General features: G+C 37.8%; 1 protein-coding gene across 1 annotated transcript in view; it reads right to left on the bottom strand.

The window, feature by feature from the left end:
* PDSS2 (decaprenyl diphosphate synthase subunit 2) overlaps positions 1-27669 on the bottom strand; it is a 114450-nt gene that overhangs the window by 22609 nt on the left and 64172 nt on the right. The window contains exons 3-4 of the mRNA XM_085217562.1: positions 18179-18377; positions 3080-3154 (exon numbers count right to left, since the gene is read on the bottom strand). Coding sequence (XP_085073688.1) covers positions 3080-3154; positions 18179-18377 — 274 coding nt within the window. The remainder of the gene's footprint in view (positions 1-3079; positions 3155-18178; positions 18378-27669) is intronic.

Raw genomic sequence — 27669 nt, 5'->3', positions numbered from 1 at the left:
AACGGTGTCCTTTAGTCACAGAATTTTGAGTTCTGATATGGGATTTAGCACAAAGCTGCAAAAAATTTATTGCACTGCCCCTTCCTGCTTCAGTTTACAGTTCAGAACATTAACTTAAGCCATTAATGCAATGTCTTCAACCACAGCATTTATATACTACTTGCAAAAAAAGCGGTTGTGCTCACAACCAAAGCCTACACTTCATAGGTAGAACTGCCACTGCAAATAAAGATGAAAAGTTAAAAACTGAATTTTTATTTTCCCCCATTTTACACAGATCTAATGACCCACTGTGAAGATCCAATCAAGAACAACCAAGCAGAACATACTACAATGGGATGGCTGCAGGACTGCATGCAGTTTTACAGTGAGGGAAGTGGTAATGAGAGCTGTCAAATCATTATATTCGTTGTACATCTTCAGTAGTAAATAAGGTCAGCCTTGTCAGGTCAAAAGATCCTTTTAGTTTTCCCATAGGGTCATCCAAATGAAGCAAGCTGAAAATACATTCTTGGATAAACATGAACTTAGGATCTCAAAGGGGAAAGGTGAATTTTGCTAAGTTATTTTTATCGAAGACAAAAAATATCTAGCAAAGCTCAAACAACTCAGTGCTGAACAAGAAATGAGTCCATTTCATGCTACTGAGAAGTTTTATAACAACTGTGTTAAAGGCATATTTAACATAAGAACCACAACCTTTCTGCCTCGAAATAAAATAAAATAAAATAAAAAATCGTGAGAAGACATACTTCCACTTTTCTAAATTTAAGATATTCTCAGCAATGAAAATGTCATTACTAACATCCCTATGCCCTACCGTTAAAAGAAAGTAAGCTTGACATTTGAGGCTTAGTTGCAGAGTAGATTAAAGTATTTGTCTTACCTCCAGGAAATGTCATTCAAATTTTGGTTTCAGTCAAACTACAGTTGGTGACGGAGGGAAGATGGACAAAAGGTACAAATAAGACTAATAACTGACTTAAACCATTTTGCAATCTCTGCTAAAGAGACGGTCAGCATGTGAATGGGACACTGCCACAGCAGAATAGCAAGAAAAACAGCAGGGATACACCTGAATACACAACAAGAAGCTACATTTCATAAAGGACAAAATTAAAGAAAAAAAGATGCTACACTTCTTTGCACTCGGTCTCAACAGGCCACATACATTATAAAACTAAACTTCAGACACTATCATGTAATTTTCAATATCTACTATGCCATCATACAAATTATGTTTTGAATTAACTGGATTTCTCCTAGGAAGGAGAAATGTACTTCCAGCTCTTGTTCGACAGAATAAATCACTAAAACAAAGTATTTTCTACTTGTAATTGGGCCAGGGTAGGCAAACACCACGCAGCTTTACTTAGTGTATCTCACACTTCCTCTGCAATCTACATCTGGAGTGCTTCAGTACTGCAATAGAAAACAATTATTTTCAAGTTCCTTTAAAATGATGTTATTGTGTCAGAACTGTCAGCTCGGCACTTTGCCAAATGAAGAAAAAGAAGAGTTTGACCTTCTGTGATGGCAGGATTCCAAAAGAGTCCTCTACACCTCTCATTTATACAGTGCCCATTGTTAAAATACAGTCTCATTGATGATATCAACTAGTAGAGCTCCTACTCATAAAAGTAGCTGTTGCTCTTCTAAATGCAATGTATCTGGGGTTTAGCTGTATTTAGAAAACTGCCTGAACACAGAAAATAGTGCTTAACTTCTTTGCAAAGATCTCAAAGATACCATCTACTTTACTGTAGAACCCCCAGCGCCATCCTTGCAAGCAACATAGAGGCTGAAGTGCTGCTGACTCATAGATCTAACCCAGAAGGTGCAAGAGCACTGTGAAGTGCTCAGTGTCGCTCCCACACCTCCACTGTGGAGAAGTGCCAGGAGATGGCTCCATGCACATTGTCCCTGGACTGCAGCACCCAGCACAGCTCTCTTGCTAGAGGCCCTCACTTGCTCAGAGGGAATTGCTCAGTAGATCAGTGTGAGCACTCCCTGCTAACTGGTTTTAGCCAGAAGAAGATGGATAAGCTGAAGCAAGGTTGGTTGAAGTAACGTGCCTTCAGTGTATGCCACCTTCTGTGGCCGAGCTGCAGCACACCCACAGCCTGACACTCTGCTTTGCCCACAGTGGTTTTGCCTGGTGTGGAGCTGCCAATGCAGGTGCCTACTGTGGCAGTAAGCTGTATGAGCTGATGATTTATTCTGCTGCACACTGCAACACGGCAATAGAAAGCCAGAACAGCAATCTGAATACAGAGCACGTACAAATGCATTCATAAATTTCTGCCATCTTATACACTGAACATTAAGACACAAGTGTCTGAGGCAAACTAGGCACATGAGAAAACATCAGAAGAAATAAAACTCTATACTGCAGTAGATTTTAAGATACATATTTACATACACACATCGTTGCCACACTGTGAAAACTTGCTATTTAAGACCTGCAGAGGTTATGACAATTTCAAAATATCAATTTCTGCACATGCTAAGATACGGGCAATACAAAATGGAACTCAGCTTTGCTCCAACATCCTGCTCAAGCCAACTTACTTCATGTAAGTTTTTTGTATCTCTACAAATTTCCTTAAATATTCTACAGAAGACAAAAGCACCTAGATCTGATTTGCTATTATGGTTTTTGCCACACAAATTAAAACACAGGACAGTGACACAAGACATCCACAATTGCCCTTAAAGAAAGAAATGATTTTTTGGTATGAAACACTGACTATTGTCTCTGCCCACACCGACTCTGTAATACATGCACATGATCTACAGTGGAGAAAAGCACAGTACTACATTTCTAACTCCTCAGCACAAAACAGATGTTCAAGTTATCAAACTTAAACACTGAAAAAAACCCACACTGAAGCATTTCTGGAAAGGCTTAGTGTTCACAGGTGCCACAGTGACGTTACTGCTGAACCTCACCATGACTGCAGCTCATTCTCTTCCTCCCCCTTCCTCTTCCGTTTCAGATTAAAAAGTTGCAGCATTTACTGTACTCACATTAATATCACCAAATGTCTTGAGTATGTAAAATTACTGAAATTCTTACCTCAGATGATCTTGAATTTTCATAGTAGATACCTTGAACTAAATCACCAATAGCACTTGATATGAGTTCCACAACCTGTAAAAGAAAAGGAGGAAAAAAAAAACAGACTTACATCTTTACTAGTAAATTTAGTCATAATTAAAGAAAAGCTACTGCCAGATTTCTAGAGAGGTAAATGGTTTACAACTTCCTTTGCAGAAAGCTAGATGTGAAGGACTGCAGGACTTACCAGGATATATTCTGCACAAGCATAATCCTGTCTTCCTGCTAAAGCCTGTACTGCTGTAACTCTTCTATCAAAGTTTTAAGTAATATGTAAAATCCAATATTAAAAAAATAAAAAATAAAAAAGGATAGTAATATGTAAAACCCAATATTTTAAAAGAAATATTAAAAAAAAAAAATTGAAGTATAAATGACAGAGTGTATTCACAGGACATTCACAGAGCTACTGAATCCCAGTTCATATATATAAGACAATACCTCATCTGGGTTTAGTTTTGTTTTGTTGTTCTTTTTTCCTGCCAAGTAAATACTTCACAATACCTCTCATTGGGAGCTGTTAAAATTCTAATCTTCGTGGCTAATACAGAAAAGTCAGAATCCATCGAAAGGTAACCTTTCAAATGTGATCATTTGGTATTCGGGTGTCCTGGGAATGCACTGTGGATGTATTTAGTGCATGGCCTGAGGCTCAGCTGTACCACATACTCTGGAAGTCTGCAACACGGGAATGATTAAATCAGATTTATCAATCTGTATTATCTTCAGGGTTCAAACTTTTTATTTTATTCAAGTGAAGCCTAAAAATCTGAACTTGATCCAGAATGTAAAACAAGCATTCCATGGTCTCCCTGGAACTACTGTACAATTTAGAGTTGTGCACATGAACTGTCTTAATTGGAACAAAATACTCAGATTTACTGTAAAATTAAATGCAGGCATTTCAAATAAGCACACCTTAGGGCTACCCCTGTAGTTTTAATTTCTTGAATGCTTCATTTCCTATGCATATGATTCTATATCTGATTCCCCTTTTTGCTTCCTAAATTCAGCCTTGTTCTTATTGAATTAAAAGATTTAGTTTCAGTTTTTATCACTCTTGTAACTGAACACAAGAAGTCAAATGACAAAACCCCTAACAGAAAGATATTTTAACATTTAGGCAGACTTTATTTGATAATAAAAACACATTTGTATGCTAGTTTTCAGTACGAACAGAAAGGTTGTGTTTTTTTTTTTTTTTTAAAGGCTGGTTCGTATACATATTCATATACACAGAGCAAGTGCTAACTTTAGAAATGCTGCTGATTAAAAGTCATGTTTTTTCTTGCAATGCATATGGGTTAATTTGGAAGACCTATAAAACAGCCTAAAAAAAAATCACATTGCCCTTTAGGAAACTAGATACCTAAGAATTATTGTAGCAATATGAACTGCAGAGGAACTGAAAGGACAATGATCCTACAGTGTTACCAGATGTGTTGAGTTATTTAAGTGGGGAACAGAGAAAATGAGGGCTTTTTTTTTTCTTCTTCTTTTTTTCTTTCTTTCTTTCTTTTTTTTTTTTTTCAAAGGTATCAGATAAGCACTATTCCCAAATCCAGGAGGATTGAGTATCGCCAATAGGTCTATGAAAGTCTGTAACAAAATGCCCGAGATCAGGTTGTATTACAGTTTATACAAGCAACATCCCAAGATTCTTCTGATGGCTAGGACACATAATACAGATCAATCACCCGCTAAAAAATGTTATGGTTTGTGAAACAGTCTGAGCTCAGAGACCTACACTGGTAATACGAAGAGGAATTTACAAAGACACTGAGTCCTACTCTAAATGTCAAAGTGATAGTATGAACTTTTAACAATGCATCTGGCTCTGGATAACCAGACCTTTTCCTCTCTCTCCTGAAACTCTAGACTGAGCAAGACCCTGTTTTGGGGTTTCCTCTTTCCATCTCTCCTCTCTTTTTAGTGCAACTCTACTCTCAAAGGCAATTTTAACTGACTTTAAAACAATCTCAGTGAAAACATTTGTGAACAATTGTACCTCTTCCTCTCACAGTTTATAAAACATCTTCAGAGAATTACACATTTATTAATTAGAAGATTCTATACATTAAACACCATTAGGCCTTCAGTGACATATTCTCACTAAACGTTAGAGGTTAATAACAGCAATACTTCCCTTCTTTCCAACTCTCTCCTTTTCTCTCACAAATTATTTTTCTAAGGTAAACACAAGGCCACATAGATCATTACCAAGATTGAAGTTCCAGTTTCAAGAGCACAGTGGGATGCTTGCATGAGTCTCTGTTACTTCATCGCTCCTTAATCTGATCTATGAAAAGTATCTGCTACATAACATCAGTGACCTGGGGTCTTGGGTGCAGGAGAATGCAATGAAAAATGTGGAAAACAGGTATTCTTCCTCTGTGTCCCAAACTGACAAAGAGGAAGAAAGATTATTACAGATTCAGTAGTACTCATGTGGTCAATGATACAGACTTGTTCTTCTTTCGGATTATTCATCAGAAAATTTGAAAGCAATCAAAATCCACTATAAAGTTTATTTCTTCCTGTTTTATATAAGAGAAAAAGAACAATAGGGAATTGATTTTCCCCAAAGTCATGTAACATGCCAGTGAAAGAGCAGAAAACAGTATCCAGGTCGCCTCTATTCTCATCTGTGCTTTTGTCTGAGCAGTGCCCTGCTCAACTCTTTGACATTTCTAAAAAGCAAGTTTGAAGAGTAGGAAAGGTAGATGAAAATCACATGCTCCAAACTGTTTTCCTTCTGTTACCATTTGAAGGTTGAGCTCCATTTTGAAGAATTTCAAAGACTGGCAAAGAGAAGAAAGAACTGCCAGAACTAGTGCTTCAAAGCAGCAGGATCTCTACAGACCAAAGACGGGCTATTCATAGTCTCTCTCCCCACTATTTTTCACTTCTCTATGCATTCCTGAGAATCCTCGTCCCTCTTAGGTACTAGAGGTGTGGAGGAGTAGCTCTGCATTGATAAAAAACAAATTTCCACTCCATATTTTGTTTTCCATTCTGCATCAGTATTACCCAAAGTGGTAGCAAGGAGACCTAGTAGCAAACCAGGGGCTGGCCAAGGATTTGCAGATGACAAGTTAAAGATCTCGTAGATCATTTCACACTCTTTTAACACATTTCGTGCAACACTTTTGCCAGTTTTTTTTTTTTTTTTCTTTCTTTCTTTTTCTTTTTTTTCCCTGAAGTAGAACCTAACACATTTTGTAGAGATGTGATGGTCGTAGCTGGAGGGCTGGAGTCAATAGCTCTATCTCCAGGTGGGGCTGGTGACAAGTGGTGTTCCTTGGAGACCTGTCTTAGGACCAGTGCTCTTCAATATCTTTATCAACAACATAGACAGATGAATTTAGTGCACACTATCCTGGTTTTATCAGTATTCCATATCATAACATTATGCAGCAAGCTGTTCGGTGTTGGAGCAAAGCACAGGGGAACTGCACTTCCTGGGTCTATGCTCTGGCAGTCTCAGCTATTCTCACAAGGGTTCCAGCTCTGTTAGAGGTGGATACAATGAGAAAAGACAAACTAAAATTTCCCAGAAGTCTCCAGTATCCCCCATATGATTTCCGAATCTGGGTGATGAGACAGAGCTCTCTGCCCTTCTAGGAGGCCAGTCGTGACTGCTGACCAATAAGGACTTGGACTCTCTCTTTCCTCCTGTTTTCGGTTCATTTGATTTATTATTCTTAATTACTCTGTATTATCTCACATTCCTTTTAATAAATTAGTTCCCTTATCTCTGACAAGTTGTTTTTTCCTATTTCCCCTCACTTCTCCCATGGGTAGGTAGGGGTGTTGCATGATTAACTCTTCAAGCCTTGATAGCACACTCAGCAAGAAAAAAGTCTAATCTAGTTAGTTGTCTAGTTAGACAAAACTAAGCTCAGTGGTATAGCTGACACAAAGAAGGAAGGGATGTCATCCAAAGTGACCTGGACAAGCCTGAGAAATGGCCCCAAATCAGCATAATAAGGTTCAACAAAGCCAAGTGCAAGGTGTTGCACTAGGAAAAGAGCTCTTTGAGAACAGCCCTGCAGAGAAGGTCTTGGAGAGTATGGCTGACGAAAAGCTTGACACAGACCATCAGTACACTATGAACACAGGGAAAAGAAATATATGGATAAAGTTAGAATATTCCCTAGTATTTAGACAGAGAAAGTATACGACATAAATTCTGGACATAAGCATGAGATGCCTGATTCCACAGCAAAGTAGAGCTCACATTCTAACTTCTTCGATGCAAATATAAATAGGCTAGAAGTCTGTGCTGTGTTTCAAAACCAGAAGAGGTCTGTAGGTTTGAAGACGAGAGCTTTGAAGAAATGTATTTCACCTTTTTTTTGGTACAGTAATTTATTTGTTAAAAAAAAACATAGCTTTAGCTCTTCAAAGTTCTTAAAATTTACTTTAAGTTCTGTCCCTCAAGCTCAGATATTGACTGAAAAAATACAACACAGTGCTTGTAATTTTCCCGGTGGTTCAAAAAATGCTTGGGATGTTCCAATAACTGCACACTGAAACTCCTCTCTCCCTTTCCTGAACAGACAAAATTTTTCCGATAGGTCACTTGTGACCAACTTATAAGATAGTTCAGGATCCATAATTCTCAAATAATTCTCTGTATGCAGTGACAAAGAACAGGACCAAGTATTCATTGACACAGGAGTAGCAGCCCATTTCTTGCTTCCCGTGCCCACAAAAAACAGCCACGTATTTTGATTAAAGTGAAATTTTAAAACAAGAATGAGTACAGAATATGAGACATTTTTTGGTAGGACTAGAACGCTTTCTTCAAAAGTTAGTAGATGTGACAAACTCCTTCAAGTGTAGTAAAAAAAAAAATGGATCTTGAGCCATGCTCATTCTTCACAGGAGTTCTGAACACACTGGATGAAAGAAAGACATTACTGCCATCAGCTTAGCAACTCAAGCACTCATCTTTGAAATATTTTTTTCAAGTTCACTCCAACACAACACTGAATAGATATATTTTTCCCATTTCCCTAGTTTAAAAACAGAATGAATTTGAGTTCCATTCTCAATGGAATATGGTGTTTTTTAATTTTAGTTTTTTAAATTCAGCAGCTGAACTGGAATTGATTATACAAATTATTTAGAAGCAGCAGCATAGTATCTCTCCAGACTCAAACAGATATTTTCAAGGGAAATGTCAGGGAAAGGATGAACCTTCTGGGGAGAAATGGGAAACAGCAGCAGGAAGAACACTACAGGTATGTCTTTGTTCCTCATCCTTCCCAATTTCTATTTGAAAAAATTCTGTAGCTTTGCCAAAGCTTTCAAGAAGAGCCATGAGTTATTCTTTTCCTTCTTAGTCTCTCTCTCTGTCTCTTCAGGCTGCTGATCTTGAAACGATACTCTTTCCTTAGACATCTGCTGAGACAGACCCTAACCCTTGCTGTTGATGAACAAAATTGAAGATGCTGCAAGACTTCACCCGTCCAAGTAAATAAGAAAATTGTATAGTCAAGAAACATTAAATATAAAGATAAAAATTCCTTCGACTTACATTTGACTATATTGCTTTTTTTTTTTTCTCCTCTCAAAACAAGTTTTAATTTTTGGAAATATTTCACACACAAAAATTCAATGAAAAGTTCTTAAAATCATATACTCTCCTGCATTTGACATAGACACACTGCCACATTAAGAAGCTACAGATGAAACTCAGTAAGCAAGTGAAATTGGATTTTGATTGTTCAATAATATCTAAAAAAAAGAGAGCAAAAACTCTAAGGAATGCCAAGAATACTGAAATTTAATTTTCTTTCCTGGTGATCTCCTGAAATGTCATTGGTCATACATGTAGAGATGCAAGCCAGCTAAAAGATTTTATGTTATCTTTATTGTACCCTATTGGATTTACTATTTGAGCTTCTTTCTTTCCTTCTTCCTTCTTTTTATTTTTATTTTTTAAGCAGACACTCTTCCTGTTGAAGCACATGAAAAGGACTCCTCACAGCAGTCTGCTTTCTAAACAAATTTTAAATGCTCTTTGAAAACAAATTTATAGTTTTCTTCACTCTATTAACAATGAAGAAAGAAAAATACAAGGCACGAAGTACACACATCACCCACACATACAACTTGATAAAAAAGGTACTTCCTAGCCATAAGTGTATGCATTTATATTCATATTCAAAACAATATATAGATATTCAAAATAAATATCAGCAGTCAATTTGAACATTGTTAATATTTGTAGTACATAACTTCAGATCAGTTTATCTTGAGGCTTTTCCACAACGTTAAGTGACTCCTTTTTACACTGTGTAAAAAATGTAACTCTATCCATAGAAGGGATTTACACAAGCACAAAGACTTTCAGTGCATAATTCAGTTATTTTCCTTAACGATAACAAAACTAACAGAAGAAATGTTGCTATCTTTTTCCTACCTTCAATTGGTTTCTTACAGAGTATACTAATATCTTCAGATATCTTTAAATATCTTTGCACTGAAGCGCTCAGCCATCTATTATTGAGTGACTCAGATTAAAGTAGTACGTGATTCCTTCAACTTGACCTTTTTGGAAGGGGTATCTATTTCACTGCATGTCTTACATACAAAAACAGTGAACAAGGATGGTACTGGGACTACAGGGCACTGTAGCTATGAAACTCTCCTGATCAATAAATGATGCAAGAGAGCATGGTTGAAAAAACACTATGCCCAGTCATGCTGGGGCAGACAACCATTACAGAGAAGTGTTTTCACAAATAAACTGTGGATTAAACCGAACAAAAAAAAATTTTGATCAGCTTCAGCTTGACAAAAATGATTAACTGCAAGTGGTATTAACTATTTTGCATAGACTATGTCTGAATAAATGTGGATTAGCAGCAGTATCATGTAGCATCTGACAGATGGAATCAACTAACCCAAGCTGCAGATGTTTGTTAAACTAGAAAACCAACAGCCTGCTCTGATGTACCAGGAGCAGAAATCAGATTCTAAATTGAAGTGAAATGCTGCCGAACTTCAAAATGCTATTATTAACCAGCAGATCCTGTCAATCCAAAAATTAAATCCTCTTGCTAGCCATCAGGAGCATTTTGTTTAAAAATACAATTAATTTATCTACAAAATTGATATCATATTATGTACTTAACTGCATTATTGCAGTAAAGGTCCTCCTGATATAAAGACACTAACCAAAAATCTCTTCGCTCTGGGAAGGTCTGCTTCAAAGACTAGCACTCCCACAGTGCAAGAAGAGGGGAGGATACTTAATCTATCATCCTACTTACAACGTATTTTTTTTCCTAGCAGTGCACTGTGTAAAAACATCTGCAGGGAAGAAATGAAGAACAGAGAGCCAAATTCTTCTCAGTGGTGCCCACTGAAAGGGTGAGGCAATGGGCACAAATTAAAATACATGAAATTCCATCTGGACACACAATAACGTTTTACAGTAAGGGCAGTCAAACACTGGAACAGGCTGCTCAAAGGGGCTGTCTCTATCAGGAGACAAAGTTCCAAACCCCAGCTGGACATGGCTCTGCTGAGCAACCCACTCTGGGTGCCCCTGCTTGAGTGCAGGGCTTGGTCTAGATGACCTCCAAAGATCCCTTTCAACTGCAATCACTCTGTGATAGTAGCAGCTGTCTGAGAAGGACCACAGCTGATTTTGCGTATGCACCTCTGCAGCACAAGTAACAAAAAGAATTTTCTCTTTAAAGAAAGAAAACTAGCACTATAAAGTAGATGCTAAATACTCTCTTAGGGAACAGTAAATATTAGTGTATGCCCTGGGAAGAGATTTCCCTTCCATGAGAAGCCAGGCTCTTGGGAGATTAAGAGAGGCAATCCAGACAAATCTTAGATTTCTATCAGTATTGCTCAGTGTTGAATTGCAAATGAATCACCACAAAAATCTAATTTCACTTTTTAAAAGCATATTCTTTACTGAAGTTGTACTTCAGGTGGACAGCCAACTATACACTGTCACTTTCACTTCTGTAAAATCATTAATTAACTGTGTTGTTAGAAAATAATAAAAGTCCACCTCTGGAACAAATGTGTCCTAAGATCCTATCCAAAGAAAGATGAGTGTCAAAATGCATTAAGTCCTCAGTCAAAAAAGGCTCTTTGAGAAAATACTGTCAATACAGTATTTCACCACAAACAGATCTGATTGCTTTTCACCCTACTACATACTCTCAATATGAATCTTCTATTACAGTTAAGAAACAGGCTTTAAATAAAGCCAAGAAAACAAAACTTGTGATATTCTACTGTTAGAGCTATAAAAAGAACGGAGGTGATATGCAAATACCGCTGACTGAGGAGATCACCTCCTGCAACTTTATGAAAAATCTACTTTCATTTCATAATTTCTGTGTGAACTAAAACTTTTTAGCATTGAACTTGCCTGTGATGATTATTCATGGCAGTGGAGGAAAAGCTGCACTGAACATCCATGCTTTAAGAAACCTGGACGGTGACAATATCATTTTAGTGCCAGTTCTCTTCACTGTTTTTATAAATGATCTGGATGTAGCACTCAAGTGCATGCTAAGTAAGTTTGTAAATGATAGTAAATTGGGAGGAGCTGTTGACTTCCCTGAGGGCTGAGAGGCCTTGTAGAGAGAGATCTTGACAAACTGGGGTGCTGGGCAAGCATCAACCACATGAAGTTTAACAAGAGCAAGTGCTGGATTCTGCAGCTGGGATGCAGCAACCCTTGTGGTATATTTTTGGCAAAGATCTTCAATCTGAGACTTGATGATTCACAGCAATGTCTATGAGAATATACTTTGCTACCAGTTTCAGTTTCAGCCCTTCCAGGTTCTGCAGCAGTCGCTCTGCTACAAGGCACTGGTTGTAAGTCATACGTATGTTCATACGGGAAACGGTAGAATTTTCTCTCTTTCTATTTTTCAAACTAATTTTTAATGCAGAAGTGGGAGGACAGAAAACAGACTGAAATCTAAACACAAAATTTTCCAGCGCTGCCATGGCCAAGAACCACAGGAAAATAAACTCTTTCAATAGAGATGTACTTTATAGAAGCAAACCTAATCCCAGTGGAGCCCAGTTTTGGAAAAGTTTATTGTAAGTATTAGCTTTAAAAAATCAGTGCAGGTGCAAAAGGTTACTAAGGTAAGAAAAGACCTACATGTAAAACACATTGATTAGGAAGCAAAACCAAATTATGCAGTTGTAATCCCCAACCCCGTGTTCTCTGCAGTGCAAAAGAGCCCTTTTACAGATCATCAAAAAGGAGACTGTTTCTAACCTATTATCGCAATTACAGATTAATTCTAATTTTTAGAATTTCAGTTAAATTAATAAGTTAATAAGCTGTGTCACCTAATCCTCCAATTTAACTTCTCCAAAAGATTACTTTTCAAACATATAATCACAGCCATTAAGGTAATGAAATTCTACAAGTATTTTATTACCAGTTACAGATAGCAAAAGTGAAACAGAAAAAAAAATGTAAAAGATTCAGAAAACTGAATGCCTCATTTGCTCATGAGTTATTTTAAGAGGCTATAAATTTACTTCTTGAAAACAAAGGCAAATGACGTGCTTGCTAAGAAAGTATTCCACTGACACAGACGTGCAAAGGGGCAGTGGGGACGGCAGAAAGAACTAATTAAGAGATTCACAAGCATAACTCTACAATTTTATCATCATCACCATGAGAACTGTTATATCTACTGACGGCAGAAATGCTAGACAAAAGTATTAAGGTAGTACCATGGGAGAAGAAAAACATTATCAAGTATCAATTCAAATAAATGTTAATCTTTTGACTTTAATATGCAGGATTTCAAATTCATTTCTCAGAGTGATGTGAATTACTGGATTCAGGTACACTCTAAGAATATTAAATAACTGTATTCTTAGTTGACTTATTACAACTCATTTTTCAGTACTGAAAACTCTCCAATAGAATTTATGATAAGCTGTATACTAATACTGAGATACTCTGAGATACATACTTTCTTAGGGTTGCCCAAACAGAAGCTTTATTCTATAACAATGCTCAATCACGACAATTAGGTTAAGTGTTCACTTAACTACACTACATTTCTTACTTGGTTTCCTTCTCCATTTCCCAGAGAAAACAGTGCTCCTTAATCATAACTTTCTGTAAATACTTTCAGAATTCTTCAACCCTACCTGCAATTTTCAGTAGTGTCTGCCTTTCAGACACGCTTCCGTGGCACTCCTAAATACTAAATTGTACTAAAACCACTCAGCAATATAGAAGCAGCCCTACTCCTCACTCAGTGCAGTATGCTGCCCTCAGATGAAGGTACAGCAAGACAGATATGCTAAGTTAGTTAATTCTGAAGCTCATTTTAATTCTTCTTTTTTTTTCCCCCTCTCAAAAATTCATTTCAAAAAGGGGAAACCCTTTATTCTTTCCTGGTGCCAAGGAATCAAGTCCCTCAAATTCAAAACCTATGCCCCTTTTCTCCATATAGGACCACAAGTGATGCTATGTAGGTATAAACCAGGGCTCAAGACAAGCAGAACTCCTAGGAAGCAAAGTGCACATTCAAACTGTTTCAATAGAAGGATTTACATGAATAACTTGTTAACATTTACGCTAACACAAGTCCTATCTTGTAAATAACACAAGCATTTAGGAATACATAAACTTAACATAAGGAAATACATCCACTATGTAAGTACTGCAACTGTGCTACTGTTCATTTATAAACAAATCATGCCTAATAAAACAGCACTCTGTGATGTGGTCTGCTGGCAGAGCTCTGCACTGACTGACAAGATTCCTGAATTCAATTCCAAGCTTTCAGGCTGCAGATTTGAAGTGCTTTGGTGCAGCTCAATCTTTCCAACAAAAGCTCGTTGAATTATGGGAGGGAAGAACAGTGCCATTCCAAAAATTTCAGTAAGAAGTACAAAGAACACAACCCTTACAGGTATGTCGAAGTGTTTTGGATTAAGCCTTTTTTTTCTCTTTTTTTTTTTTTTTTTTTTTTATTTCTAAGAGATATGCCTTCCTGTCTGTCTGTGGAGTTGCAAGCAATACATTTAGATTCTTTTAGATTCTTTTATCATTTCTTTAGCCATCAATACATTACAGTAGGCACGGCACTAAAATGACTCATTTTATCCTTCTCGAATTCTACGTGTCATTGCCTTCAGACTGTGGGAGTATCAAAACTGGTCACAACTATATCTTTAATGCACTCTATCTATAATTTGATAAGAAGAACTGACATTAGAGATGATCTAACAAGCTCCAGCTTTAAAGTTGCAACAAGTTTCACCCAACTCATCTGTAATATACCCTGAAAAAGAAAAATACTTGACAACACCCTGGTCAATATTCACACATTACTTGAGTTAAAAATGTCCATACGACATTTCTTGCTAACAGATGGCAAAACTGCAATTAATGTCTGCTACATTTGCTGCATTCACATTTGAACACCAGCCTACAATTATTATAAGAGGTTAAGGTTACTTAGGCAGAACTCAAAGACCAAACTAAGACCTTTCACTACTAAAGAAGCACTTTCACACAACTAAATCTTGCTAGCAATTTCAACCCCCCAGCCATGGCTAAGCAAAGCAAGATAAGATATGTTAAGGTCACATCACCTTCAAAAGGCAACAAAGAATCAATTTTTCTTTAAGCACGCTGGAGGTACCGTCATTTGTTAGGTAAGCATCGTTTGCTTTTCTGTTTCTTCCACAGTCTACATGTTTACAATGATTTCTATAAATACTTCATCAAAATTCTAAAATCAAAACACCTCAAAACGAGAAATTCTCTCAAGCAACCCCCTCCCATCATCCCAAATAAACACATTCTAGTCCAACAAATCAGCATGTTACCAGATGCTACTGTGTAATTTTTAACTAGCAAAAAACCCCATCCTCTTCCTTGTTGAAAGCTAATAATTTCTAAAACCATTGCCAATACATCATCTACTAAAAAATCCCACCCAGATGCTCTTCGTGCTCAATTCAGTTTCAAAATCCAATGTCCGATCTACTACAGGGTGCAATTATGGAATAAGGTTATATCCATATTATCTTCAATCAACAACACAACTTACTACGATAATCAGAAAGCCAAGAGAAGCCACTATCAAAAACACAAGACCAGAAAAAAGGCAGTCAAAAAATTAACATGAAAGAACAGAAAATATGCAATCTGATCAATGTAAGACTTTACAGCTGAAGAAATCATCATTCATTTGAAACAGATTTTATTATTCAAATCAACTGAGAACTTTGCTGTAATTTACACAAATATAGTATGCAGTTGCCCTTCTGTAGCTTTTTTTTAAGACTCAATTAATGCCAACTTTGTAATCATAATTAATGTCTCAATTTCACAGAGTAGAAAATGAGAATGCTTTCTTCCAAATTATTGTGTGTGTTCAAACAACAAATTTTACATGACTTTACCATAGCACAAAAACAGTATTTGTATTATAGAAGGCTGTACTTTTTCTGGCATCATAATTGACATTTCAAGAAATCCTGAGCATTTGTAGCACACACATAAAAAACAAACAAAAACACCCAATCCTCACCCAAAAAAGCAACCCTCCACCTTAAAAATCTCCTTTTGCATAACATTAGCAAATGTATGAATGAGAACTATGAGCATTTGTTTTAAAAAAAAGCCCACAAACCCTGAGCCCTGAATGCTGTTAACATCAGTGCAGTTATATTCTATAGCACTAGCAAGAAGAGGAAAATTACTACAAATTAACAACAACAATTCCTATATTTAATGTTATTTAAAAATCAAAGTGTTACCTAAGGCAATTACCTTGCAGCCTTTTAATATCTACAGGGAAAAGCCTAAGGGAAAATAATTGACTTTGCTAATTTTACCCTTGGCAATTATAAAATAGCTCTGCATTTCATTACGACTACAGAATTTCACATCTAATTGTCAGCCCCGAGAGAAGCAAAGAGATAAATGCATCATACGCAAGCTTAGACAAGAGTTTAATGGCACAATAAAATTATCTTGGTAGCAGTGGTTTCAGGTAATGTTCAAATCCCCTTTAAATTCTAGATGATACAACAATTATGCATGCCTAAATAGAGGTTATAGTCTACCATGGTCAGCGCCATGTACAATGTATGCTGCTCATTTCACCAGCCAATTTGCTGAGCTACCAAATGAGTGCTAGCAAAAAGCAGCACTGAGATTTTTACTTTTTCCATCAAAGAAAACAAAACATTATGAAGGAAAAAAGTCACAGTTATTTCACACTGCTGAAAAACAGATGCCAGATTTGAAAATTCATCATTTACAAAAGAATAAATACAGTATGTTTAAATCATTGCACCTGTCAAGAAATTTCTATAGCTTGTACTTCAATTTTTCTAACTTTGCTAGTAGGGTTAGACATATGAAAAAGAATAATTTACTAAGTCAATCAGTTCCCATAATGGCATCCCACTTATCGTATCTAGAAGCTATGAAAGTATTTAGATGTCAGAAAAATGAAAAAAGTGCTAAAATGTTTTGGCAGGATTTTTCAGACATACAATATGATTACTTCTTAAAAAATAGTAAGGAAAAAAAGGGGGGGAAATATTTCTTTGCACTTGTATTTCATTTCACCGTAGGCTTGTTTCCTGGCAAGCCTTAAGGGAGTTGTTGCTGCAATACTTAATGATGTAATAAATGCAAAGTAATAGGTGCTGCGTTTTATAAAATGTTTCCACAGAACAGGAAACAACAACAACAAAAAATTAAGTAGAGTTAAATGCTTTGCTTTGTCTTGAGATTCTTATTATGTACTAAAAAAAATTAATGGACACAAATCAACAATAATTATTAAAACTAATTACCACCCATTTTTATTATGGTATAACTAAAACTCTTTACAAAACTTCTAAAAAGTATTTATGATCAGTTCTCCCTGTAACAGCTTAACCCAATATTCAAGCAGACTGACACCTAATCTCCTGTCCCTTCTTCTGAACGTCAGCTCTACACTATGAAATGACACCACATTTGTGAGACATTGTCATAATGATGATCAAAGCAGTATGGAAATACTCAGCTATAACCATCATGAGGAACTTCAGAAGAAGTTAAAAACTATGGACTCATTAAGCTAAGGATTAAAACTGTGTTGATCATTGACAATCATGCACATGACATGTTTATTTTCCATTAAGATATGGCAGCAATGTTCACATGAATTATGGTTTCCCTGTCAAGAACAGTTTTCAGTCCACAAAACTCCAGCCATACATGTAGCTAGGTGTTACACTAGACTGCACAGGGATGCTCATGAATCTCTCTCCACCATGACAAATTTTAAGGAGAAGCTAGGCAAACAAATCAAGAATAATTTAGCATAGTTTATTCTGTCTGGGGACAGGCAAACCAACCAGAAAGATGATTTCTCAAGTTTTCCATGAGATTCATTTTGTAAGATCACACATATATACAACTTGTTCATCATGAAAAACATTGCCTGTTAGGTTTGGTGGATTAGCTGAGTTGCAGATGCATTTTGGAAGCCAGTACGTCCATGCTAATTGGGCAATCCAATACTCAAGTGTGACCAAATGCCTAACAAAATATTTTTATTACCTGAAAGCTGCGTAGACAAGTAAGTGTCTTCCCTTGTGAATTCTCTAAGACAGTCAAACTTTTCACAAAGCTGAAGGTGAAACAACAAACCAAAAGTGCCTTCAGATGGCAGCCTGCCAAAGGAGCTCTACTTCAAGGTGTCACAAGGATGCCACAGCACATAGCTAAAATCCACCAAACTAACCAGTCATTCATCACTACCTATAACTACATTGCTTCAGAACGTCCACTAAAGCTGTCAACACAGCAGTTCCACAGGACAGTGGTAGATGTTCACAGCAGTAGCATCCTGTTCATCCATCCACAGCTACAATATAAGCATGCTGATTTTTAAAGAATGTTCCATACATAAACAACACACCATAACTAAGCTGATTTTTTAATGGACTTCTGTTTTGGAAGATTTACTAATAGTTGCTTTGGCAGTAAAATAATTCTTATTTTTTTATTTTTACCTTGGTATTCTGTAACTGAGCAAGACTTGTGCAAGCATTTGCTAGCAGAAAATCTCCACTCAGAACAGCCATTTTATTCCCAAATTGCATATCCTTCAGCGGGCCATCACAGGACTTGAGCTCACCAATGTTCACTATGCCTCGATGCACCAGAAAGGCAGTGTGGATCAGTTCCGTAATCTCTGCAAGACTTCTTTGACTGAAAGTAAAGAAAAAGTACAATTACTTTGAAGCTATGAATAAAATAAAGATTTCAGAGGGGGAAAAAAAAGGCCATGCTATATGCTAAGCAAATGTTTGTTTATTTCCAGACACAACATTAAGCATAGAGAGAATCACATCACACCACCAAGCATTTCCAGATAGGCTGCTGGTAACCATTGGTTCTATTTGTGGAACACTGCCCTTTGTTTGAATTCTCCAGAAAAACAAAGCTAAGTAATCAATATGGTTTTCATTGCATTTTCTTTTTAGTTTTGTCATTGGAAGCTTGAGGACAACAGCATGAAGGAAATTAGAATAATAGAATCAAAGAATCACTCAGGTTGGAAAAGACCATAAAGAACATCAAGTCCAACCACAACCTAACCACACTACCCTAACTCTAACAACCCTCTGCTAAATCATGTTCCTGAGCACCACATCCAAACGGTTTTTAAACACATCAGGGATGGTGATTCAACCACCTCCCTAGGGAGCCTATTCCAGTGCTTAAATTGCCAAACAGAAAGTGTCAATGGGAATGAACAAAGGACGAGCAAGCTAATGTGAACACTGTAAGAATGCTACACTAAATGACTGTTCAAATTAGAGTTAAATTAATAACAGGACACTTTGCAGTTCCATAACATTGAAGGGGGTGGGAGAGAGCCAAACATTTCAGATGGTGCACTAGTGACATTTCACTAGTCAGAAGACAGTGATCTTTGTCCAGCACAGGAACAGGTCAGATTTTATTTGGGTAGCTTCACAAATTGCTTCTCATTCCAGCTCACAGTGTGCTACCCTCTGAATTCTGAAGCTCCATCTCTGTGAGAACCCCTGCACCAGGCACAATATTTTCACTTTCCTGAGATGAGACTTGCCCTCTATTTTCACTTTTTTTTTTTTTTTTTGGAAAAGGCATGAGAAGAGTCAGGTAACCAGTTCTCTCTCTTCTCCTCATCCTAATTTGGTGCTATACCCTAGTGACTGCCCCAGGGGCCCCAGGATGAGTCCCTCCCTTGCTCCCACCCACAGCAAGTGATGAGCTGACAGCAGGCAAAGATGAGGGGAGGGAACAGAGCAGCAGGCAGCAGCACTTTGTCCTGCTGGTTCTGCTCAGCTAGATATGCACAAGGCTGCTCTGATGGAATCATCAGCATGTTCATGTTTTTTTTCATTCAAGCAGTTCCTTCTGTGGCACTTAATGTTATCAGCAAAAACATAATGTACATCCTTGATTATAAGGTCTTTACGTTGAACTGCAACTTAGTACAATAGTACTGGTGAGGCAGTGGCACAGGCTGCCCAGGGAAGTGGTGGAGTCACCAGCCCTGGAGGTGTTCAAAATATGTGTAGATGTGGTGCTGAGGGACATGGTTGTTAGTGAGCACAGTGGTGATGGGCTGGAGGTTGGACTAGGTGATCTTAGCAGTCTTTTCAACCTTAATGATTCTGTGATTCTATTAAGGGCACTGTGTGCTCCCTGTGCTTATTCCAAAGTGCTAAGCCCCACTTTACTGAGTAAATAAACTACTTCACATGTTCACATATCCATATACCTGCACATATGCATATACAAGTTAGGTTCCGGTTCAGCACTCGCAAAGCACTGAATAAATCAATATTTTTCCTCTGGCTGGTGTAGATGTGTTGCACCCACCCAAATGACCTGAATGTAACTAACCTCCTGCCTCAAGTGACTGTAGATACAATGATGCCCAGCAGCACTTGCTTTGGGCCCGCAAGCTGTGGCACCCAGCAGAACAAGAAGCCAGCAAAGCCATGTGGGCTGCTGCAGCACGGCAGGGTGGGCGAGTGGGAAAAGAGGAAGCTGTAGTCCCCAACGTGTTTTGTCACACAGAAAACAAGAAAGTTGTTTTAAAAGTCACCATTTTTGCTTCATGCGAAGAAAACGTGAAAACAAAACAGCTGGCCGTTCTCCCTTTAGACAGGAAAATCGGAGGCTGATAGTGTTTTTCAAAGAGGAAAGGCAGCCTCTACAGCCTTCATCCACAGAGCAATACTGTAATAACTGCTGGCTTGTCTCTAACAAAGGGTTAACAGAATTGCCAGCTTGGAGGAAAGGACTAACAAGACATCCCAACGCTCCTGCTGTCACTGTCACAGCAGCCCTTGGAGGAAATGTCCCTATCAATTCGGTTTATCAGATGGACAGCTGATCAACATGAAACAGTGTTGCTCTGGGCAGACTGAGCTGAGCTACCTGGCATGAATAGCAATGAGGGCCCGCTGCCCGCAGCCAGCTCTGCCACCTCAGGCTGCGCAGATCCCGGGACATATGGGGATCCCTGGTGACGAGCAAAGCGCTGTCGCCAGCTCTAGTGATGGTTCATTTCCCCCAGCTGAAAGCAGACATTAATATCCTGAGGAGACTGGGCCCGCCTCTGCGACCTCCAGCCATTGAAGCAAAGCAGCAACTGTCCCATTTCTTCCTTTAATAAGCTTTTAATGAAGGAAATCAAAATCTCCTCTTTGACTTCAGCACTGCTCTTCATTCAAAGGTTACACAAATACATCAGTGTCACGCTTTCCAAATGCACAGGATCTAGATGTTTTCATTTCATTTTTTTATAATCCATTCATTCTCGTAACGATACTCGTATTATTTGTGCTAACAAGAGAACCATATTATGGAGATAATCTGCATCTAATCCTGATCTTACACATTGCTCTGCTACCCTCTCTCTTGAGCCAGCTAGATAGAAGAAACAAAGCCACTGTAGAAATCCCAGGCAATGCTTTTCCTAACATCTTTGTGTGATAACACCCACAATACTGAGGCACTACAATGGACTCCACGGTGCTGCTATGGATACAAAGGAGGTCTTGACATGACTTTGGAAAGTACAGCACCTAAAAAACAGGCACACACACACAAAAAACAAACTAAAACAAATCAACACACAACACTGTTATGAACTTGCTACCGAATGCCCGAAGCGATACTATACACAGCTTTCTCAATCTGAGGTACAATTCAGCGATTCAATAGTTCTGTATTTGAAAGCACATAATCCCCACATACAAAAGCTAATGTTGGAAGAAATGCTGGATTTATGACAGAAACATCTGATAAGAGTACCAAAGCAGAACAATAAGGCAACCAGATTATGAACTCCTGCTGCTTCCATTCTCATATAACAAAAAGGGAGCGCAGTAGCCACCAGAATCACTGACATCACAAGGTAGTACCCAGAAAACAATCGGCTTTTTATATTTTTTTTCCAATATGCAAAGTTTGTGTGTTGCTAAAACAGAAGCAGAAGTGTTTTTTCATCAAATCCCAACAAACTTCCATTTATCTTTCATGGTCTTTGCCACTAAAGCAAGGACGCACTGCAAATCACCACCAACTGCCCCAGAGACCCAAATTCTAGGCATCACACTGCAAGAGACTGTATTATTTCAAGCTGCACAAGTCACTCAATCTCCTCTTTCTCCCTTTCCAGAAAACAACCCATGTGTAGTGATGTCATTCCAGAAAGGACGGTACAGAGGCTTGACAGAACACGGGGGACCTTAACAAGAAGTTTTGATGGGTCACAGTCAAACGGGCACAAGTTCCGCTGTTAGTTGCATTACCTAAGCGGGGTTAGGTGTGAGAAACAGTCCCCTCCCTCCACCTCAACTAAGAGAATCACAGGATGGGACTTTTGTACCCAACCAGCCCAACCCCTGCTCCAGCAGGGACACTCACAGCAGGGTGCCCAGGCCCACATCCTGGCAGCTTCTGAAGATCTCCATGGAGGAGAGAGCCTCTGGGCAGCCTGTGAGCAGGACAAGACATACTGGTTCATTAGCCTTTCAAGCCAATTACTGTCTGCAGTTTCAGTGAATATCTATTTCCTCTCTTCCAGTCTTTAATAAGATCCTTGAATTTGTTTATAGTTCTTTTCTTGCTCTACTCTTCATGAAAATCTCAATTCAGAGCCTTGTATTGCCTGAGGCCTACAAAATGGGATAGCATCAACATTGTCTCTTGTTTTTTTGTTCACTCCTTGTTTATGCAAGTTTAGAGCACCTGTAACTAATCTAAATGTGTGTAAAGCACCACATCACGGCTGGAAATATCCTGAAAAGTAGAAAGGAAACACTGATATTTGCAAGAGTCAATAACAACACCTTCTCAGCAAGGTCTGGAACTACTCTGACTCTGAGACGGTGAAACAGTAGCTTGCAGGAAAATACTAGGAAGATACAAAATTGAGTTACATAGAGTGTTACATCCCACATCAGAATAAGGAGAGCTATTTCTGTTCTTTGCTCCCTTGCCCCAGTAAATTCAACACAGACCTTTGGCATTCAAGTTTGTTTTGGTGAAATTTGATAAACTGCTGAGCATACTTCAACAAATCCTTTTGATCTGCCCTTATAAACTGACCCAGGTGCAACAGGGTGCTGCTCTGACACCATCAGCCCAGGGAAGGAAGACAGCTTCTGTACGAAACCCACACACAGGTAAGCACTAGACCCATGGAGAAAAATAAGGCACACAAATGTTGAATCCTACACAAAACTGTACAAAATGGCAAGGTTGACCGGTAAAATATTGCAACAAAATTCTATGAAAATAAAAACAGGTTTTTAAAACAAATTTCCCACGCAACTTTTAAAAACAATTTTTTTCACTGCTGAATACCCTGTTTGTCATCGTCTTATCACAAAATACTTGCAGATATGAAACTTTACTGGGCATGATCTCTTCAGAAGTTCGTATAAGCAACTTCAGTCCTTAATTTCAAGTCCTCTTCTAAAGAGAAAATAGCATTGTTCACAATATATAAAATAAAAACATTAAAGAGCTCAATTGATCTGCTGCGAACAAAGAAGCATTTCAAGTTGAATACTCTGCAGTATTTGTGATGGAAACTCAAGCTCTCAGTAACAGCTGTAAAGTATGCGTCAGTTTACCTTTCCTCATGAGCTAACTAACAGAAATATACTACCCCTCTCAGAGGAAGATAAGTTACACAAAGAGCCACTTAATAGCTTAAAATTATGTTAGTATTAAGGATAATATTTCACATAAATGGACCAAATAAACAAAGAATAATACTAGCTACTAAAACCCACATTCTGAATTTCTCAGCAATGAACACAACTGCTTAGAATGAAGACAATGCAGAATAGAGATTAAAAATTCTTTAAGAATTGTCATCATAGAATCTTTTATTAAAAGGTAACTAACACTGCACACCCAAGATTTGAAGATTTTGTCTGTGATTGTCAATGCAATAGCTTTCCTTCCATACACAAAGGATTAATTTGAATGTACAGTGCTGCATTCAGGATTTTTTAAATAAATACACTAAAAAATATCAGCATCTATTCCAGTTGAGTGACAACTATAATAATCTCTATATAAAAAATAATATATAAAGTAATATAATAATATATAATATACATAATAATCTATATATAACTAAGGAACTGAAAAACTATAAAGGCATTTAAGAAAGAATTCTAACACTGACAATGTATTTTGGTAGAACTTGATATCTGATGCAATATTTCTGACCAATGAACAGGAAGAATAGAACATTTATAAGGACAAAACCTCGCACAAGTTAAATTTAAATTGATTCTGTTTGCTATGGTCATAATGCTGCGTCAACATAACACACTTATTCACACATTAAAAATGGGGGGGAATTTTACAGTTCTTTTTTCCCCATTAACCTATCAAAGCCAACACCACACTTAATAAAATCATTATTGAATTATTTAACATTGTTAACATTATTTAACATTGGTTAAATTAGCCAACATGTCTGGCAGGTGCTGTGGTTTCACTAGCCGGAAAAGACTTTAGGATAAAACAGTAGAATTAAGCCAAATATTCTGGCATGGCCACAATTCATGCCCTTTTACCTGCTGAAAGTATCTATCCACTGTTATCCTTTAACCAGGTCAAAGACTAAGACCTCTGTGATTCCTCCTATCTCGGTCTCTAGGCTATTGGCATCTTCCACCTGAGGGATAATTAAGTTTAAATACATTGGTTCTATGAAGTTTATTAAGTATGCTGAAAATCTGCTGATAATCGCACTCCTGTTTATCAATTTATTTTCAGACTTGCTACCTACCTTACCTTACTCTTCTTTTTCCCATCCTAGCATCACAAAAAATTTTGAAGTACAACTTCTACCCATACTTGTCCATATATTTTCTTTTATCCTTGTAAAGAGCTTTTATTCTTCTAAAGAGCTTTTTTTCTGTATTTTGCCCACCACTGAAATGCTGTTTCATTCTCCTCCCCCTCCAATTTACTGTAGCAAGCTCTTTCCTCATGCTTTTGTAGAACTTGAAAATGTTTTCTGATGTTTAAGTTGACTTGATGTTGACTTGAATTCAGTACAACTGTTTCCCCAAGCATTGTGCATGGACAGCATCCCTTTCCAGTTCTTCATACAGGAATCATGTACTATAATTCCCATTTTAAAATCAATGTGGGAAGACTGATGCTTCCAAAATGAATTATAGCTGTCAGATGCAGCATTGTTTTTTTACAAGGCAATTATCAAGCCTTAAACTTCTAGTAAATAAAAGACAAGTTGAAATTCTAGTTGCCGCCTGCTGCAGATCATATCAAGAGCCATGCAGACCATATCTAGTGCAATGATCAAGTCATACCAAGAACAAAAATGTTTACTTCCTTAAAGAGCTACTTCCCTCCTTTGGTAGCTATATTACATAAGACTTTACTGATACTCAGCAATTTATATTGGCAATATAATGTATTGTCAATATTGTGTCTTTCTAACAGAAAATTTCCTACCTCAAGAAATGTTAGATTCAACTTGAATTCTCTGTTAAAACTTTAATTTGCTAAAAACAGTTTCTATCAGAACAAATAATTTAGGTACAAGTGAATATGATCTAAACATATTTCTTATACAAAAACAATATAATCATAGCCAAAGCAGTATACAAGCATTTCTTATAAATATGATATGTAATATTCAGATGTATATAACATCGTAAGTAAGTGTTATTTTCAAAGATAAAACAAGCTGAAACCAATAGATAAATTAAACAGTAAAACACAAACAGCTTTTGGATACTGTTCAAGAATATTTTGCTATATAACCAAAAAGCCACAATTCCCTAGTCAGGAAGACTAAGCTGATTAAAAGCAAAACAGAAAGCCAAAAAACTGTTGCCTAGACAAAGCCAAACCAGCTATAATTCCCTTCCTCTCTGCCTGAAACAAACTGAAAAATGGATGGAACAAATGCAAATCAGAGAAACTAGGCAAGGAAGGAAACTGACAAAAGGAACAAGAAAATGTAAAGAGGGGCATGAAACTAAGCAAAGGCAATTTAAAAACGATATACTAAAACCCCCTCAAAGTCAAAAGAATTTTAAGCATTGCACTGGTCCATTAGGTTGGGTTTGGCAGAAACATAACAGAAAGGCACAGGATTTGAGGAAGTCTGTTATATTTCTAAGTCTTACATTTACACAGCCAGGTACAAATATCTTCTAGACCAGTAGTGAATAATAATGCTCATAAACAGCAGTGGTTACGATTTTATAGTCAGTAGGTCCAGAGAAATTGCACTCTGGAGAGAAGACAACAGGAAAGGAATGACACAGTGGATAAACAGCAAGGAGAATGAATTGACCTCGATAGAAAGTAAGCCGAGCTGGTTCGATACACTTTTCTCAAGTCATAAACACATTAGGAAAAACCAAATGAAACAAACAAACAAACAAATGCCCACAGTCAAAAGATCTTAGGTAGAATTACAGAAGGCAGACTATATACACTTGCAGGACAAGGGACTGTTTTCAGAAGAAAACACTTCCAGTCTGTGTACCCGTAAGGGTTGGAAGTGTGGGAGGGAAGCAGAGGAAGAGATCATCTTAAATAATCAGCCAGATCTAATAAGATCACACAAGTTACCACTATGGTCAAAACAGGCTAATACAATACACAATGAATTAAGGTAAAAATGCCAGCAGAAGCAGTGTTTCTACCAATTTTTGGTTTCTGATACTAGTCAAATAATTACTGGGAAACTGCACTTCATTGAGGAATTAGGGAAAGCCAAAAAAAGATTTTGGGGAAGAGTTCCACTAACAATCAGAGTAACACAAAACACATATTGTAGTGAGAAACTCCATCATTTAACATAAAGCTGGTATTGAATCTGTAGACCAATCTGTTCACAGCTATTTAAAGAAAATGTACATACCTAGACTTCAGAAACAAGTTTAAGAGAAGGAAATACTTGGATTATTATATGATTGTTAGAATCATAGAATGGCTTGGGTTGGAAGGGACCACAAGGATCATCAAGTACCCTGTTGCGGGCAGGGTTGCCAACCACTAGATGAAGTACTAGATCAGGTTGCCAGGGCCCCATTCAGCCTAGCCTTGAACCCCATGTTGCGGGGCATTCATAATCTCTCCAGGCAAACTATTCCAGTACCTTATCATCCTCAGTAAAAAAACTTCCCCCTGATATCTAACCTAAATCGTCCCTCCTTTAGTTTAAAACCGCTGTCCTCTCACTATCTACCCATGTACCCCTCGTGTTTATAATCTCCCTTTAAATATCGGAAGGCTGTAATGAGGTCTCCCTGAAGCCTTCTCTTCTACAGACTGAACAAGCCCAGCTCCTTCAATTTGTCTTCACAGGAGAGGTGCTCCAGCCCTCTGATCATCTTCATAGCCCTCCACTGGACCCTCTCCAAAAGCTCAACATCTTTCCAATGCAGTACTGCAGATGGGGCTTCATGAGGACAGAGGAGAGAGGGACAATAATCTTCTTCGCCCTGTTGGCCACCCCTCTTCTGATGCAGCCCAGCATACCATTGGCCTTCTAGGCTGCTGGCTCATGTTATGATTTTCATCTACCAGGACCCCCAAGTACTTCTCAGCAGGACTACTCTTAAGGAATTCTTCTTCCAGTCTGCATACATATCCAGGATTACCCTGACCCAAGTGCAAAACCTAGCACTTTGCTTTGATGAGCCTCATTAAGTTCATATGGGGCCACTTTTGGAGTTTTTCAAAGTGATGTTTCCCTTTTTCCAATCACAAGGGACTTCACCTGGCAGCCACTACTTTTCAAATATGATGCAGAGTGGGTCCTTTAGGACCCAGGGATGCATGTCATCCAGCCCCATAGACTTGTACATATTCAGTTTTTTGAGGCATTTGCTCTGCGCTTGTGGTTGGGGGGGGGAGTTTGCTCCCCCATTTTCCACTGAGATTATCAGGCAAAGATAAAACACAATCCAGTAGCTTGAAACTA

Source organism: Meleagris gallopavo, chromosome 2 (assembly GCF_905368555.1).
Source record: "Meleagris gallopavo chromosome 2, MGAL_WU_HG_1.1, whole genome shotgun sequence".
NCBI lineage: Eukaryota > Metazoa > Chordata > Aves > Galliformes > Phasianidae > Meleagris > Meleagris gallopavo.
This window is presented reverse-complemented; position numbering and strand designations above follow the sequence as displayed.